The sequence below is a fragment of the Anticarsia gemmatalis genome, chromosome 28, assembly GCF_050436995.1.
Source record: "Anticarsia gemmatalis isolate Benzon Research Colony breed Stoneville strain chromosome 28, ilAntGemm2 primary, whole genome shotgun sequence".
NCBI classification, from domain to species: domain Eukaryota; kingdom Metazoa; phylum Arthropoda; class Insecta; order Lepidoptera; family Erebidae; genus Anticarsia; species Anticarsia gemmatalis.
The window spans coordinates 4044476-4064106 of NC_134772.1; the positions used below are offsets into that span (position 1 = coordinate 4044476).

Genomic DNA, 19631 nt, shown 5'->3' on the forward strand with positions numbered 1-19631 from the left:
GAAAAGATTTTATTACAAGTTCATACATACTATAATGCGAAAAGACTTTTCCCCCGACCTAATATGTTAGACACTTACCCTCAGCTCCACCCACTTGTCCAGCAGCCGGCGACTGTTGAACTCACACAGCAGTCCGCCGCGCGTGATGGCGAACGTGCTGTCGGCCGACGCGCCGCGCCCGCACACCACGTCACAGAACTCGTTGTCTTTCTGCTCGCCTAAGATGGCCGAGCGGCCCATCAGGGGGACTGGCTCTTTGAACTGAGGAAAGAGATAGTTGGTTAATTTTTAAAATTAAGTGTTGCTTAATTATTTGTGTAAAGAGATCATTGAATTGGACTGACTCTTCGAACTGCGGAAAAGATATGTTTGATGGTTAATTACGTAATTATTTTAAATGATAAGAAATAATTTATTGGTTAAAATATTTTACATTATATTAATAAGGTTACTTTATTGGTTTAAAAATAGTGTTAATTGTTTCGAAAATGTGTTTTTTTATTCAATTGGTAATATTATAGTATGGGATAAGTTTAATGGTCAATTAATAGTTTCGAAAATAAATAATTTAAACAAAAACAAAAAATATTTATTTTGTTGTAGTATAGTTTTTTATTCTAAGTATAGTAAACCCAAAGAAAGTTATACCTACAAGTGAATTTAAGCTATTGCTGTGTACGAAATCTTAATATTTTTTGGCATGTTTGAGAAATGGAGTTGTAAACAAAAAAGACCGAATTTTTCGTTTTAACCCAAGATTGACTATGATATATTATTGGAAACCAAATAATAAAAGCTCTAATCTCGGAATCGAATCAGGGACCTATAGAATAGATTACAACAAAAATAATTTGTAGCACACACTACTATTACCAACAGACTCAAACTTGGAAAGTTGCCCAATGTCCAGCAGTGGGGCAGTAGTTGACACCTCACCTTGGCATTCCTGGAGTACTCGAGGTACCAGAACTTGACATGCCTGAAGCCGACAGTAACGAAGTAGTTGCCGTTCTCCGCGAAGCTCACCGCTTTCACGCGAGATGACACCTGCAACACAATCATACAAAAATTAAGTTAAGTCTTATAGCCCATAGCCAGTTGCGCTCACCGATCAGTGGGTTAAGCAAATCTTGGCGCGATCATTCGATAGATGGATGACTTCATAGTGGTACTTGAACTGAGCGTCTCCGTGCTTCGGAGGGCACGTAAAAAGTCGGTCCCGGTTGATGTCAATTAAGATAACAGTCGTAAAGCCATGTCAAAGGCCTTTCGGGCGGCTTGAACAACTTTGACACTAGGTTGACCACTAACCATACGATAAGATGTATTTACCTTATTACTAGCCAGCTTGAGGTTTGCGCGCCAGTCCCACACGTTGACTATCATGTCATGTTGAGAACCGATCGACACTAGGTACTTCGATGACGTTGAGAATGCCTGCAAACAAACAAATGTTTGTTAGTATAGATGTATTACATAAATGGAAGGAGAGTTTACTAAAATACTGTGAGACGTTTTGTATCTTTTTGTTAATCAGTTTAAGGTTTTTATTCGTAAGGAAAACGTGAATAACTTGAATTGTAACCCAATACAAAGATATATACACTGATATATTACCAATAACTAATTACATTATATGCGTGCACAACTTTTGTAAGATATTTTTTCAAATAAAAATAGAAAATAATTACCACACAGCTGACTCCATGTGTGTGTCCCGGGAATTCAGCTATTTGTACGGCTCCCGACGCCGTGGGATCCTGAAAGGAATAAAAAATATATTTATTAACAAACATTCAAGCAAAAAAATGTACATAACAGAAACTTAAACAACCAACTACTCGACACTAGATGGCGACACTAAAATAGATATTTAAGTTGCTACTATTCGCCACTAGATGGCGCTGCACGACTTTACATCTGACTTTTAACTAGCTTGAATTAAGGAACTGCGTTTGTTTTTTTTTCTATTTGTGTTTAACCTTAATATTTACTTTTATAATATAAACGAAAATGTTTTATAACTCATTATTTTAGGTGTTTATTGTTTACTAGCTGACCCGGCAACCGTTGTTTTGATTTAAAATAAAAAAAAAGTGTCTCTTGGGGGTATGAAAAATAGATGTTGGCAAATTCCTACTCACTGTTGCTCACAAAATTTCATGAGAATCGGTAAAGCCGTTTCGGAGGAGCACGGTAACTAACATTTTGACATGGAAATTTTATGCACTAAGATAATCTATGTTAGTATCAATATACACTAAAAAACTAGTATTAAAATTGTTATATTTCCAGTATTTACCTGTAAATCCCACACTCTAACAGCGGGGGCGTGTCCACACTCGCCCGTGGCCAGGTACCTGCCATCTGGCGAGAACGTCACGCAAGTGACGCTCTTGCGACACGCGTTCAGCACGTGACTCTGTCTGTTCTTGCGAGCGTTGTACAGGACTACCGTGCATCTGGAAATAGAGAGAAAAGGAGATTATTTATGTGAAATGTTAGGTCCCACTAACAGAGCTATTAATAATAGAAATTTCAGTAATGAACGTGGAGGTTAAGATAGATCGCTAATTAAAGAAAGTCTTTGAGAAAATGCGGTTTATTTTTTGTTTACGGAAAATCAAAGACATGTTAATTCTAAAAGTTAATAAATTAATCCTAATTGGACGACATCCCGACGTGTACGTATTTTTATTATAGTTCAAAACTAGAAAAAAATGAATAGTTTCAAATTGTCTAAGTGTTTTTTGCATAAGGTGGTCGATTTCATGCGTATCAAAGGCAAAAATAAGCTTCCATTTACAAGAATAAAAGGTATTATTCTTCTTAAGAGATAAACAATTGCAATAAATCATTAAACTTTTTTAAAAGAGTCTTATGAACATTAAAACTTTTATAAGTTAAGCAAAATACTCCGTAAAAATAAATCGGTTTGTAAAATGATAATAAATAAAGTAAATTATTTCAGTTATAACTTATAACTGCGATTATCATAAATCTAGCTTTAAGTTGCAAACTTTTTATACTTTCAAGTACTTAAGAAAGGTAATTATTTTAAATATATTTGTTTATTGCTAAAATCTGAAGTTTTTAGTCTGCTTTACAAACAAGCATCACGCTTGGTATACCTAAAAGTTTAAGCAGAGGTGTATGAAATACACTCACGTTTCACCATTTACAATGTTAGTCCCATGTAATAGGGGGCGAGCCTATTGTCATATACCGGGCACGTTACTAAACTACGGGCTACTAATGAGTAATTATCTATACTAATATTTATATAGCTGAAGAGTTTGTTTGTTTGATTGTTTGTTTGAAAGCGCTAATCTCAGGTACTACTGGTTCGAATTGCAAAAATATTTTTGTGTTGAATAGACCATTTATCGAGGAAGGCTTTAGGCAATATAACATCACGCTACTACCAATAGGAGCAGAGAAGTAGTAAAAAATGTTACAGAAACGGGGAAAATTATGACCCATTCTCTCTTATGTGACGCATTATTTTTAAATAACCATCTTAACTTTAAAAACAGGTAGACTACTAGATTTACTTGTCACCGTTACACCGCATTCCCTGCCTACCCCATACGCTACTAACATACGTAATACAAGGATTAATATACCATTCATTGGCGTGCGATGATCGAGCGACAGACAACGCGGGGAGAATTTTATTAGCTAGGTATTGGTCTTATTGATAGCGGATAGCGGAAGCGAGAGCGATTTAAAGAAGGCCTTTTTAATTTTGATGTACCTTAAATCTATTTGAGACTCTATCTATCTATCTAATCTCCCCACTTCTACTGACTGTTGAGTATAGGCCTCTTCCTATAAATAAAACTTGTTTTTTTTGTACTAAAAGCTAAATAACTAAAAAGTATCACATTACATTTATTCTTCCGATACTGAGGTACTGACAGACTGATGGACAACGCACAGCCAAAACTACTGAGCGTAGAAACTTGAAATTTGCTACAAAGAATTCTTAGGAAGTGTAGAGATGCACGTTACTAAGAGAAGTTTTTTCGGAAATTCCCTATCATACATTCCACATCGGATAAATGAAAAAAAATATATAGATATGGTCGTCATCATCATGAGTAGATGGTCATTGGTCATAAAACAATTAAAAAGTTCTTCAAATCGCTGTCAGTGAGACCTGACTGTATATCAATTGCCTAATTGTCATGCACACGAGTAGACTTGTCATATCGTTAACATTTAACAGCCGTGGGCTTTAGAAAGCGGCCATTTTGATTACACACAGCTTTTAAAACGCTGAGTGAATCGGTTTAAATCAACATGTTTTGTTTATTTAGTGAATTATTTATTTATCACATATTAAAACTACAGCAATAGCACTTTGCCCGAACTGGGAATAGAATCCAAGATCTTGTGGACAGCAGTCGTATATAATACCCTACAGACAATAGATGCATCATCAGCCTAACCTTTCTTCGCACTATGTTGGAGTCGGCTGCCAATCTCACCGGATGCAGCTGAATACCAGTTATTTACATGGAGCGGCTGCCTCCACAACCCTTCTACCTGGGTTATAACACGATACCCCTCGGTTACATTGGTTGTCAGACTTTCAAGCTGGTATCGACTGTCAAGGATCTATGAAAATGACAGCCGGGCTCCACCACTTAACGTGCCTTCCGAAACAAGGAGGTACTCGGAGAGACTCTCTGTATAATAGTCCATCCACTGACCAACATCAACAAGCGTAGCTTAACCTGACAGATTGACCCGCGAGGCTGATGTTGCAAAAATAATCTAATTTTAACTAGAAGAAAACCAATATCACTTTATACAACCTGATAATTGCACGTGGGACCTCACAATCAGTAGTCGGACACATTACCGACCGCGCCGCAGATGCAATCAATAATATTTCAGGTAAGTAAATAGATAGCGTATAATATCCTACTATAAAATCGCTAACACTGCGACGTCTACATAAATACCGAGCACTGCGCATTAATTATCATATTTTAATCAATTCTGCGAACGCTTGAACACTGATTATTATTCATTGCAAATAACTTCAGATACATTTCATTGCTATGCCGAATATTTAGGTAAATTATAAGTCAACGAGAAACGCTGTCAGTGAAACTATACCACAATCTAGATAAACAATAGTGTATATTTAATCAAAGTTCTAATTTAATCATTATATCTAATAGTTTCTAATTAAAAATTATTTAGATTTTCGTTGCTCACTTTTAGCAACGGTTCTAAGGACCTACGGTATTTAGGTTCGATTCTCCAACAGAACAAAATAGGCAAAGAAATTTTTACTTACAACAGTTATTCGAAGTTTTAAAATATGTGCGATATACCATTTGCAACTTTGACGACTTAAAAAACATCGCGTTATCAAACTATTTTTCGGAAATGCAAATTATCTTTAATATTAGCAAAAAGACATACTTTAACGTATACTATTCTACATACATAATATCACGCCTTGTCCCTATAGGAGTAGACAGAGACCAAAGAACGCCATTTGAAACGATCCTTAAAAACTTCCCTTGTCTCATTCACATCCATACATCTTCGTATATATACGTATCATTCTTAGAAACAAATAATCATCGTAATATAATATAATAAAAAAAATCATCACATCTTTGCATCTTAACTCGCTAGCAGTGAGACCACAGTTTATTTAATTCTTTATTGTTATAAGCGTGGGTTAAGTGTTGTCATTCCACTCATTGACGCGTGAGCGGAAGAGGGAGCGGGCTTGCTGATAAGAGATAGCGATTTTTATGAAATTACAAACTCTACTTGAACTCATTTGAAAGAATGTTGTAGCCATTCCCCTACTCCTGGATCTATCTCGCTGCTAAATTTCATTAACATTACAGCAGTTTAGTATGAAAACTTTGTAAATAGAAGTAAGTTATGTCTCTCGTAAAGAGAGGTATGTATTGGGTATTAAGTAAATAAAACCGTATACTAACTATATTTTTCTGATAAGACACATGAACTAAATTTAATAAAAATTACTTTTTATTAAATTTAGTTCATGTTCCTCGGATAGAAATTCGTTAGAAAAAGAAGCATAAATTTATTAAAAAAAACCAAACAACAACCTTTTTTACGCATATTGGTATTTGAACTGAGCCTCTCCATGCTTCGGAGGGCACTTAAAAGCCGGTCCCGGTTGTTACCAGCTACCTGCTAGGATAATATAATAGTCGTTGAGGCATGTCAAAGATCTTTCGGGAGTAGATTCTTGAAACAACAATAATAAAATAGTACTAATTAAGCCTGAAATACAGTTTTTATAACAAGCCATGTCAGTTTAAATCGCTATAACTAGCACCCATCCCTATTAACGCTAAATGGCCGTCAGTAATGGCACTTCACGCTGCGTGGGGCGTCATTGTGATGCAGGCAGACACGCGCTAGCGGAAGAGTGGGCTGAGGACATGGTGATAAGCGATAGCGATTGTTAGTGAAACCAAGAAACAGTGCAAAGATCGCGCGTTTGATACCCGGGTTGAAATTTGGATTATATATTTTTTTTAGTCTTTATAGACTTCTAAAAATGATATTATTATTCTCATTCTTGAAATGGTGTCTTAATTGTTTTATCGTGTTTTTTAAGTTACTTATACTTTTTATAGACTTTCAGTCCGATTACAAAAAACTAAAATTTGTTAAACAATTTTTGAGTTCATCCCGAACACACAAACATGTCTTTTGTAATTTAGTACCAAAAGAGCTTTTTTTTAAAAACAAATTAAGAAATATTCCCAAAATAATTTATTACTATAATTTCTAACTAATTAAGGGCTGGTCCCATGAGTAACAACTATTGGGGAAGATAGAAATAGGGACGTTTTTACCCCACACTTTAACTTAGGGGATAGACACCACGCCTTAAACACAGTCATTAGATATTTATACCACTAAATAGGGGAAAATATGTATTTTAATTTAACTAAGTGATATTAAGTAACCTTTGACCTCGGGCATACAAAGTACGGATTCGATTCTCCGGCACACCCTTTTTTTACCCCACGGCGAAAGATAGAAAGTAATGTTTTTTAAGTGTATATTTGTATAATATAAATAGTTCACTCACCGGTCAGTGCACGATCTATAAGTCAAACAACCTTTGGCGCGGTCATTCCATAGATGGGTGACCGTATAGTGGAATTTGAACTCGGTTAAGCAACGCTTGACGCGGTAATTTTATAGATGGGTGGAGACAGGTAATTGAGCTGAGCGTCTACGTGCTTCAAAAGGCACGTAAAAAGTCGGCCCTGGTGGTTGTCGTTTCCAATTTTAAGGCAGTCCTTATTTTTTGCCTCAGACAGAAGCTGATCTAATAGGTGAAAAGTTACATCAAATTATTTTTTGTTTAGAATGTCAACACTAAGAATTGCTCGTGTGTCGCGTAAAATACTTCTGTCTGTCGTAGAAATATTTATGCGTATATTAAAATTAAAGAATGCGATTATCCTTTTATCATTACGGATTATAATATTAAAAGGATTTGTTATGAAATATGCGTGTTATTGTACTGATATGCTTTAAATCTATTATTTAATACGCCGTTGTTCCTAATGTTTACTGAGTTCATTCTAGGCCCAACCGTTACGATTCTGGATATATTATTAGTTCTTGATCAGCCTAACCTTTCTTTAAACTAAGTTAGAGTTGACTTCTATCTGACGTTCACAATCCAGTTACCTGAGTTATAACACGATACGTCTCGGTTAGACTAGTATTCAGGCTTTTAAGATTCTGACTACTGTTAACGACTGTCAAAGATTTTATATAATGACAGCCGGGACTCACAATTTAACATGCCTTCCGGAACACGGAGGATCTTGATATGTATAATATGGTCACCCCGAGTTCCTCTATTATTTATTAGTTCGTAAAACTATATTAATAGAATAGGTGAAGCTTTATTAGTCGTTTTAATTACATCTGCAACGAACAGCGCGGATATTTTACTAAAACTAATTATACAATAGTTTTTCAAAAAATTTCTTGATGCTAGTGAACTCAAAATCGCTAATTCAATCACTATGCTCTACGAGTAATGTCACGTTAACGATTAGTATGTGTAACAAGTCTGTCAAGTGTTTCTCACGGTGAACAGAACATCACGCGTGTTTTGTATTTATAGGGTAAGTAGAAAACTAGTATAGGCCTTTTGAGCCAACTAAACAGCCAGCTACAACTAAAGCAGCCGCTCTTTATCAAAAACATTTTAGTATAGAAATACGTTGCAGTCTCACTTTCGTATTTACATTGGTATCAAATGATTACTCAATAAATAGTTTCAGTCTGTAACATTTACCATCTGAACATTACTTACGAAATGAATGACATAGAGTGAGCATTTCAGATGAACCCTTTACGAGTACAAGTTTAATCATTTTTCTTTAACCCAGTCAATTGCCGAAATCTAGGATAGTTACTTGTTAGTAAAAGTCTTCCCTTGCGCGACTGAAACATTTTTTTAACCCATTACTGTCCCACGGTCTCTTTCCGGTAGAGGGAAGAGAAGGTCCTTAAGTCCCCCACGCTGGCCAAGTGTGGGTTGTGGACTTTTGAAACTTTGAACCATATAAATACACTAAAAAAACAGTAGGTACTTAAATAATCTTTTGTTTCCTTACTATGTTTAATAACTTTCTATAACAGAGAAGTGAGGTTCCCCCGTTACTCATAGTGTCACGTCCGGAAGCGGAAGTCGCTTGAGGACGTCGGGGTTCGATGCCCGGCCGGTGACTTATAATAACATTAACTGACACGCTCTGATGATACAGTAAGAAATAAACTTGATAACAGAAATTATTAAAAGAAAATGTCAGCAGAAGTAGGTGCGTAGTACTCGTAACCGGCGGTCCTGTATGACAAGATGTATGTATGTGAATGAGGCAAGGGAAGTTTGTAAGGATCGTACTAAATGGCGTTGTTTAGTCTCTGCCTATCTCTTTGGGAAAAAGGCGTGATATTATGTATGTATAAAATCAGAAGTGACGATTACCTACTTTTGAAGAATTTAAACCAAAATCCAGCAGCACTGTATCCGACTCGGGAATTGAACCCGAGACCTCATGATTCGCAGTAGTATACACTACCGCCCAGACAAGGACAGTCAGTAGGTCAAATTAATCCTACTAATATTCTCGTCACTTTACGTCCACCACAGTGATGGATCACCAAACCAAGACCAATACTGTCCAATCCATACTGGGATTACCCCGACCTAATATTGAATCCTTCTCCTTTTCGCCAGTAACTCCGGAAGATGTTAAGAAGATAATCCACTCTATTAAATCTAATGCAGTAGGCGCCGATGACGTCAGTCGACGCATGATCGTCTCTGTGTTGGATCACCTGCTTCCCGCCATATCTCACATCATAAATTTCTCCCTTACCTCTGGTTCCTTTCCTTCCTTGTGGCGCAAAGCCTACATTATCCCATTGCCTAAAATCCCAAATCCGTCACTTCCAGCTCACTTCCGTCCCATTTCCATTCTACCTTTTCTCTCCAAAGTGCTGGAGGCCTGTGTGCACAAACAGTTAACACAGTTTGTGTTAAATAACAATTTACTTAGCCCGCTCCAATCCGGATTCAGACCAGGCCACAGCACTACGTCGGCACTCCTTAAGGTGACTGGCGATATTAGGGCGGGGATGGAGGATACTAAAGTCACTGTTATGGCTTTGGTAGACTTCTCGAATGCCTTCAATACCGTCAGTCATGATATCCTTCTCTCTATCCTCTCCCATCTTAACATATCTTCCGGTGCGCTGAATTGGTTTTCCTCATATCTTCAAGGGCGCCAGCAATCGGTTCACCTCGGTGAATCTTCATCGAGCTGGCGTGGACTGGATTCTGGCGTCCCACAAGGCGGCATTCTTTCTCCCTTATTATTTTCAATATTCATCAATCTAGTAACCCAAAATCTTCGAGGATCGTATCATCTGTATGCTGATGACTTGCAACTTTATTCGCAAGGGTCCGTGGACTCTATATCGACAGCAGTAGACGTCGTGAATAGCGACCTCGAACACATTAGGTGCTGGTCTGAGAAGTTTGGCTTGGCTGGTAACCCTGCCAAATGTCAGGCTATAGTGGTAGGCAGTCACCGCAATATTAGCAGATTAGGTAATGTTCATGTACCACCTATAGTCTTTAACGGCCGGACTATTAAAACGACGTCTTCAGTAAGAGATTTAGGTCTTCATGTTGATTCAACGTTGAGCTGGAAAGTCCAAACAGCCAATGTTTGCCGTAGAGTGACTAGCACACTGCGAGCTCTATATCGCCTCAAGAACTTTCTGCCATCCAGGACCAAAACCATGCTTGTGCAGACCTTAATATTCCCTCTGATCGACTATGGTGATGTGTGTTACTTTGACCTGAATGCAGATCTCCTCAACAAACTTGACCGTCTTCTTAACAACTGCATTCGATTTATCTTCAATTTACGCAAGTATGATCATGTATCTACTTATCGCTCTCAACTTAGGTGGCTACCAATCCGTGAGCGCCGTAATTTACGTGCACTCACGAGTCTCTTCTCTTTTCTTACTTCCCCTACTCCCCCAGCCTACCTAACTCCCTACTTTCAATACTTGTGTGATAACCACAATCGTAATCTCCGCTCCTCAAGCAATCTTATTCTTCTCTGTCCCTCTCACACTTCTGGGTTTGTCAATTCCTCGTTCCCTGTTCAATCAGTCCTGTTATGGAATGCGCTCCCTCTTGAAATCAGGATGTCCACTAACCGTCTTACGTTCAAGAGCAAAGTAAAAGATCTATTGTTGAACAAAGTTGCTGAATCGTCACAATTATCATAGTTTATATGTATTCATATATTTATCTATTATTGTATATATATATATTGATTGTATGTTATTTTCATTTATGTAATTAATATGTATGTATATATATTATTTTTTATATGTAACTTTATACTTAATATAATTATTAATTTACACTCATATTGTCTACACCAATTATTATTTATTTACACACGTTTTCTCATCTCACTCTCCTTCCTCTTTTAAACACCTTCACAACAATCTCTGCATCACCCTAAGGTAGACTGGCAGAAAATGCTCCTGGCATTAAGTCCGCCTTTATACAGCTCTGTATATAAAGTTTAAAATAAATAAATAAATAAATAATATTACAAATGCGAAAGTTTGTGAAAATGTATGGATGTTTGTTACTCTTTCAGTCAAATACTACTGAACCGATTACGATGAAAGTTGGTACATAGGTAAAGCTAAAGACCTAGAATAACACAAAGGCTACTTTTTATCCCGGAGTTCCCGAGGAACACGGATTTACACGGGAAGGGTTTCTACGCGGACGAAGTCGCGAGCGGCCTCTACTTTATTTTGAATGCAAGAAAAACCTTGAATTTTGATTAAGTTTGTACATCAAGTCATTTGGGAGTAACCTAGGCTAATAGTGCTAACTAAATAGGTTTTATAAACACGCAAATTAGTTCTACACACGCTATTAAATTTACCTAGCTGATAATTTTAGTTTGTGACTACATAAACTTACACACATTTACCCGACTGCAACGCGAAGGAAAGGTGTTATTTATTTTGAAAATTCATAATTAATTATAACCTGTTTCCATGCCAAATCTAAATATCTAATCTATACTAATATTATAAAGCTGAAGAGTTTGTTTGTTTGATTATTTGTTTGTTTGTTTGAACGCGCTAATCTCAGGAACTACTGGTCCGATTTGAAAAATTCTTTCAGTGTTAGATAGTCCATTTATTGAGGAAGGTTACAGGCTATATATCATCACGCTACTAACAATAGGAACAGAGTACCAGTGAAAAATGTTACAAAAACGGGGAAAATTTTGACCCATTCTCTCTTATGTGACGCAAGCGAAGTTGCGCGGGTCAGCTAGTAAACACTAAAATATCGTCTTAATATAAACCAGAACTAACATTTCCAGACAATAAAGGTAAGTGCACATCGTATCGATTTAAAGGTGCGGCCACACCGCGCCCCGGCTCACCCCGAGTAACTCGTTTAAAGTTCACCGTTCACTACCATTAGGGTTGTATGTATGGGGTATTACATTTTGTATGTAGAGTGTCTTTTTTAGATGAAATTGGGGAGATTTCGCAGTGATTCATAATTATTAATTTATTATGTTCATTTTCAAGCCGCACATCGGTTGATCACTAACCATACGAATCATATGTATAATGGTCTTATAAAGTTCTGTTCAAAATGTTTTTCAGTTTCTCTAATTGACGTGAAAAACGCCTGATTAATAAAAAATAGCAATTTTATACTATATTATATTATTAATTAAATTTGAAATTGTGATTTTTACGGTAAGACCACTGATCTATTTTGGGATCTTACTAGGGAGATCAATATCAGCCTTAGCATTAAAGTCTGAGTTTATCAAAAATCGACCCTAAAATGTATTATTGCAATAAGCAGCCACGCGGGTCCGGAAGTAAATAAATATTTTCATAATCACTGAACTATGTTGAATAACAGTTTAATATTTCCCGGTTTTGAACCCCTACTTCCTGCTTCAAATTCCGACAGTAATAACCAAAATATGGCACTACGGTTCATGATCAAGTAATATTCTAATGTACTCCATTATAACAGCGGAGGGATCTCACATTTATTTACGAAAATAAACCCATTTTTTACGCTTCACCATAAAATTGTAGAAATGTATAATTTCTGTCGTCTTTTTCTCATCAATACGGTTGTCGCTATCTAAACTTTGGCAGGATAATAGATCGTTCTCAAAGAACGATCTATTATCCTGCCAAAGTTTAGATAGCTCTCTAGCCTCTGCTTACTCCTACAAGAAAATAGCGATATTTTACATATGTACGCAAGAAACCACGGAAAAGATAAAAACCTCTATTTACAGCGACACGAGTGACACTACGGGAATAAGCTAGTTTACTACAATCATCGTTCGAACATAATAATATGATCATATACATGAACACACATACCTAATGTCAAAAAGAAATCCTATTGGAAAACGGCGTCATATTATGTATGTATAATATAATCACTTAATTAATATTCTACAAACGACATCAGTATATAATAATGACGTCATATGTCCCGTTTTGTCTATCCGTCCGTCATCGGTCATACTATAACTGTATGAAGAACGTCGATACATTTAATTATTTGACGTTTCATTATTTGACTGCCTCCGTAGCACAGTGGTTAAGGTCGCCACGCCACTAACATTGCCTCTGCAGGTCATGAGTTCGATTTCTACACGGAACGATTATTTGTGCATTCCACAAATAATTGCTTCGGAAGGCACGTAGAAGACGGCCCCGTGTGTTTTTAAGTTTACACCATGTTAGAGAAAGATCTTAGGGCGCCATTTAATTTAATTATGGGTATTGACCACCCCTACGATTGGTGGTTAACTAAGTGTTATTAATGTACAATAATTGAGTTTGACCAGTACCCCAAACATTTTTTTTATCATCCGAGGAATACTCCGTGAGTCCACTTAAAAATATTATTTTCAACCATTTAAAAAAATAAAGCTACTACTAAAAATATAAAACTTTAACAAATACATTTCAAACACGCGACAGTCATAACGTTGTACTGTAAAGTTGTGACACACCTGGGACGGTGGATTTAGCACCGTTGCGCTCAGTGTCACACTGGCTTTATCTGTTTAGGGATTTGGAGTTTATTTCATTATGCTGGTTTAAATATTGGTTATGAGTATTTTTATGAAGAAGATATTTTTATATACTTTGGCGAAAAATAATCTGTTTTTAGTAAGAGGTGCTGTGTCAAAACTGATGGATTTTAAGGGAAGGTTCATATCTGACGGAACATGCGTCGCGTATTATCGTTCGCGTAACGCCAGAACAGACAAATGTATACCATCAAAAACATTCTGTAAAAACCTCAAGTCTCGCCGTAAAAAGTGGTGAGATCTATATAATACCAAGTCGATTAATCTATTTAGTCTCTACTTAAAGGACCTTCTGTCTTAAGTTATTACGTATGTTATTATCATGCCAATTTAAAAAAAATACCTTTAAAACAAATAGACCGACCTGGCCATCGCATGATTTGATTATTAGTTTGTATCACACTACACAGCACGACGAGAAGTTAATGCTCCTGAAATCTTAATGGCGAATTTGTGTTTTCTTGCGATGACCAAGTCGATCTATTTGTTTTAAAGGTATATTTTTTTTAAATTGGCATGATAATAACATACGTAATAACTTAAGACAGAAGGTCCTTTAAGTAGAGACTAAATAGATTAATCGACTTGGTATTATATAGATCTCACCACTTTTTACGGCGAGACTTGAGGTTTTTACAGAATGTTTTTGATGGCATCTCACTTCTTTTTGTAGAGCGAATATAAGTCCAATTTGTATGGAAAGACGTTTTTTTTTCATAATTCAACATATTTTCCTATGGGAATGTTGTTCAGTTTCATGGGCTAAACACTCTTACCCACCCTATACCCCCTCCCGTTATGCCTCATATAGTAGGTGCCTATTTACACCTATTTATTTTATTTTCTACAGTAATAATAATTCATTAACTGCAAATGTAACCTTGTAATCTTATACATTTATATGGGATTACAAAGTTATTGTTGCAGTTGGTGTATTTAGAAAACTGGACCGAAATTAGAAAATATTAAATTTTTCCCATGATTAAGACACTAAACCCTATTTGTATTCTAAATTTTAAGCTTCTAAGTCTGCTAGAAGTACCTTAGACTTTTGATGATCGGTGAGTCAGTGAGTCAGTGAGTCAGTGAATCAGTGAATCAGTGAGTGACAAAATTCAAAATTTTAACAAGTTGTCATTCTTAAACTACTGGTTCAAATTGACTGAAATTTTAAATATACCGTGTTGATACAATGACTGATTAGTTGCTGAAAATCCAGGCTTCTTGTTTTATCCACAACGAAATTATAGGGGTGTCAAAAATTGCCCGAATTGCTTCGAGAAAAGGATGTTACGGCCGTGCCGCTTTTTTTTGCTCGACTTGCGGGGGCACTTCCGTGCCCCCAGATAGAAAAACACTAGACGGTTGACACTCAACCGATGATGCGTCGTTGTGAATTCCATACTATTTAGCCTACGCCCGACGCATCTTCCGTCCGATGTGAACCGTCTCTAAGTGTTTCATGGCAGTGGTAATGGTTACTTTTGAGCGCTGAGACAGTTGGTTCGATTCTCGTACAAAATATATCTATCTACGTGTTAATTTGTGGGAACCACTAATAGTCTGTTGTACTGTGTGTTTTTACAAACATACAAACAGCGGGTTTGTATGTTTGTAAAAGTCCCTGCGACACAAGATTAATAAATATGCGAGTTGTCATAACAAAGAAGTAGGGAACTCTTTTATTTTAGGCAATTGAAAATAAACTAGATCAAAGGTTTCAAATGAATTTTTACGTAGTTTTCAAAATACAAAGATGTCAAACAATGTCTATTTCCGAAACAATTTAAGTCTAGTTCGAAACAAATAAGTTTTCAAGACAACGCGAAAGGCTTAGATTCTCAAAGTTTAGGATTCCGTATAGAAATGGTGCAAAAGAAGAGATCCGGATTGTTTTCGTAGGATTAACGGGATAAAAACTATAACCTTTCTCGGGTCTCAAACTATACACAATAAAAAATTGTTTCTGAATTTTTTGAAATTCCAGGCACAATTTACATATTTATTTCATTGGACAACTCACACACGGTAATTTGATTGCAAACTATGCAGAGCTTGTACTATGGTAATCAAATAACTGATAAACATACTTATTTACTGAGGCACCCAAAGCCAGTTGCGCTCACCGGTCGGTAAACGATCTGTGGGTTAAGCAAACCTTGGCGCGGTCATTCCATAGATGGGTGACCGCATAGTAGTGTTTGAACTGAGCGTCTCCGTGCTTTGGAGGGCACGTAAAAAGTCAACCCCGGTTGTAGTCTATTAAAATAACAGTCGTTAAGCCACGTCAAAGGCCTTCGGGCGGCTTGAACAACTTTGACACTAGGTTGACCACTAACCATACGAGAAGAAGAAGACTTATATACTTCTAAATACATATTCATGTCATTAACAATTTACTTTCATAATTTCTTTATTGTCTTTTAAACCTTTTAATCCGAAAGAACTTATTTTAAGAACCCCACTTCTAATGTCTCTTTAAAGCCAAGACTATCGATTATACAGAACCTATTTCTATAACGACGCTCACACTTGACCGATATCGCTATTTCCGTGAGCGGATGACGCAGAACCGGTATTTTAAGGAAATTGCCTCTTACATACATATACTATGTTTGTATGTATGTATGTTGAGCTATCTTGAAAATACCGCATCGGTTTAATATCTTAAGTAATAACAAAGATTTTGAAATGTAGGGTAAGTTTTTTAAAATAAAGACTATTAGGGTCGAACCTGACTTCGTCTGCTAAGACTACAGTATTACCATTCGTCACAAAAAAATTTGCTGCTCTATTTCTACTAGTATCTTAAGGCTATATAACATCTATACTAATACTAATATACTAATATACTAATATTATAAAGCTGAAGAGTTTGTTTGTTTGTTTGAACGCGCTAATCTCAGGAACTACTGGTCCGATTTGAAAAATTCTTTCAGTGTTAGATAGCCCATTTATTGAGGAAGGCTATAGGCTATATATCATCACGCTACGACCAATAGGAGCAGAGTATCAGTGAAAAATGTTACAAAACCGGGGAAAATTATGTTCCTCTTATGTGACGCAAGCGAAGTTGCGCGGGTCAGCTAGTCTTATATAGCTTTAAGTCTTCCTCAATTACGTACTATTAAATACAAGAGAAGAGATACGTAATACGCATATAGGTTTTATTTTGTATACATCCATAGTATTCCCATACCAATATTATAAATGCCAAATTCTTTAAAGATGATGTATGTTTGTTACTCTAAAACCATCAGTCAAATCTTATTCAGAATATTTTTGTACACATTGAACTAAACGTGGGATAAGGGCCAAAAAATATCTGTCAATAATAATGTCAAAATAAATAGCATAGTTTTGTGCACGACAACATGTTGGGCCCACTAAACTTGGAGTAAAGACAAAACAAAGCAAACTCATTTATAACATAATATTATAATAAATAAATATAACCCATTAGTGTCCCGCTGCTGGGCAAGGGTCTCCTCCCGTAATGAGGGAGGGGTTAGGCCTTGACTCCACCACGCTGGCCAAGTGCGGGTTGGGGACTTTGCATGCCCTCAGTAAATGTTTTTTAAAATTTTTTTAGGCATGCAAGGTTTCCTCACGATGTTTTCCTTCACCGTTGGAGCATGTGATAATTATTTCTAATACACACATAACTTCGAAAAGTCATTGGTGTGTTGCCTCGGGATCGAACCTGCGACCACTTGCGTGGGAGGTGTCAACATAATATTATCTAAAAAAAAACAATCTCTAGGCATTTTCAATACGTATTTACCTACCCACGAAAATTGTTCTATAATAGTTTTCGTACCGTCAGCTAAAGCCTGGAGGCTACACATATTCAATTTACTAAGATGCGCTCTCGACGTGGTGACCGGAAAATTGTACGATGTGATATGTACCGTGCAAGTTCACGTGAAGATTATAATGTTAGGTAAATAGAATGTCTTAAATGCTTTGCTAAGCATAAAATGATCTCTCAGGGACGTATAGGCTAACCCTCTTATTCATAAACACACTATAAACCTATTTCAGTTAAAAAACGACTATAATATGTTTTTTCTTTTTCATTTCGCTAAGGAGTGAATGAAACAAAACACTTTATAAGCCTTTCATAACTTCATATATTTTTATGAATAAGAGGGTTTATGTATTAGCCACCTTTACACACACTATCGCGCATGAAATATCATCGCGCGTGAAAGAGCGCGCTTATAAAGGGTATTTTTAAAAGGCCCCTTCTTCCGGAGACTACTAATTTATTTCCCTCGAAAATCCAAATTGCACTGTTCTTCACCGATTTTCATCGGTTGCATTTAATAGCCACCTTTACACACACACTCTATCGCACGTTCTTAGGAGCGTACAGGATTACGCGCGGGAAAGCAGCGCGCTCTTCGCTCGCAATTTTCTTCGCGGGCGCGGACAGATGAGCGCGGCGCGTGGTCTTTCCTTTCCCCTTACACGCGCGATTATTGTTTCATGCGCGATATAGAGTATGTGTAAAGGCGGCTAATATCTCAAAAAAAAACTTTTAAACTTAAATTAAATGCCTATATCAAATACTCTAAAACCTTATACATCTACGTTTTTAGTCAGAAAGTAAGACAAGTGTACTCACCCTGCTGGATAAGCCACCAGCTCAGTATTAGGATCACAGTCGAGCGCTGCGTTACTGCCCACCGTCAGACCGAGCACGCTCTCCAACTTTATCTGTGGACAAATTAAAGATTTGTTAATAACATACTATTAATAGAGGTACTTAGGTGGTATGACGGTTCATTAAATTGAAAGGCATTAAATAAATACCAAAAAAACAATTGTTGGACAACTGTAACCAAATAACTGATAAACATACTTATATACTTCTAAACACATACTTATATAGATAAATTAACATCCAGGCTCAGAACAGATACTCGTGCTCATCACCCAAATATTTGAACCGGGTGGGATTCTCCACCCACCACACGCGGCTCGACGGCTATTGCGGCGAGGTGACCACGTTAACCACTGTGCCAAACGCGCATTAGGCAGCTTGGTCAAAGAAAACAATCATTTTTTTACGTAATATTGGTGTATTTTGTTCTACACTCTAACGGCTATTGATTTTGGGTTAAAGCTGCAATTAATTAGTACCGAAATATGGAAGTCTATTGTAGTAACCGCGTCATAAAACAGACGAAATTTCTAGAAAACCTCCTATTTATACTATAAATAAACAACACAGCTACATTATCTCAAATTGTCAATGTCATATACCAAAAGGTACTGCCTACCCAACTTGCGCAACTGTTTACTAAAATGCTTTAGCGATATTAATCTATATGCAAACAAATCTATGTACAGTTGTTATGTAGGTCTGTGTGTAGTAGTATTTGTAGATCTAATAAAAGCTAGTTTAGCGTAGTTTTATATGACTTCTATGTATTAAGATTCAAGTATCTAGGTACCAAAGAAACTGTGTTAGAAAATGATTCCTTTTCCTTCTAAACTATAATATTCATGAAAACCTGTTAGATTGATTAACCAGTTAGGCATTCACATTGTGATATTATCGCAAGCATTTGTTGTATACAGCAAGCTCAGTTGATCGGCCGGGGGTAAGGTAGGAGGAAGTGTGGGGCCTTTATTTTTGTCAGTAAAATGCATTACTACATGTCCCGCTCCATTGAGATAGCGGGGGTCTGTCGGGCTCTCCCGCCGGCTAGGCGTTCCGGCTTTTAAATTTGGGCATACCGACTAAAACCTGATGGTGTTCCTTCAACAGTCACCATAAAGTGGCCAGGACGCGGTACCTCCAATTGGATACTACGCGTTCCAGGAAGTGTGTGGCCTGCGATATAGCACAGCATGAACCAGCTCAAGAAAAGACTA

At 36.8% G+C, this 19631-nt stretch overlaps 1 protein-coding gene across 4 annotated transcripts in view; it reads right to left on the bottom strand.

Annotated features, from left to right (window-relative positions):
• The window catches only part of Wdr62 (WD repeat domain 62), a 139310-nt gene that overhangs the window by 42860 nt on the left and 76819 nt on the right, over positions 1-19631 (bottom strand). For all 4 annotated transcript variants that reach the window (XM_076132750.1, XM_076132747.1, XM_076132748.1 and 1 more), the window contains exons 3-8: positions 18376-18467; positions 2303-2462; positions 1692-1760; positions 1333-1437; positions 937-1047; positions 79-261 (exon numbers count right to left, since the gene is read on the bottom strand). In XM_076132750.1, coding sequence (XP_075988865.1) covers positions 79-261; positions 937-1047; positions 1333-1437; positions 1692-1760; positions 2303-2462; positions 18376-18467 — 720 coding nt within the window. The remainder of the gene's footprint in view (positions 1-78; positions 262-936; positions 1048-1332; positions 1438-1691; positions 1761-2302; positions 2463-18375; positions 18468-19631) is intronic.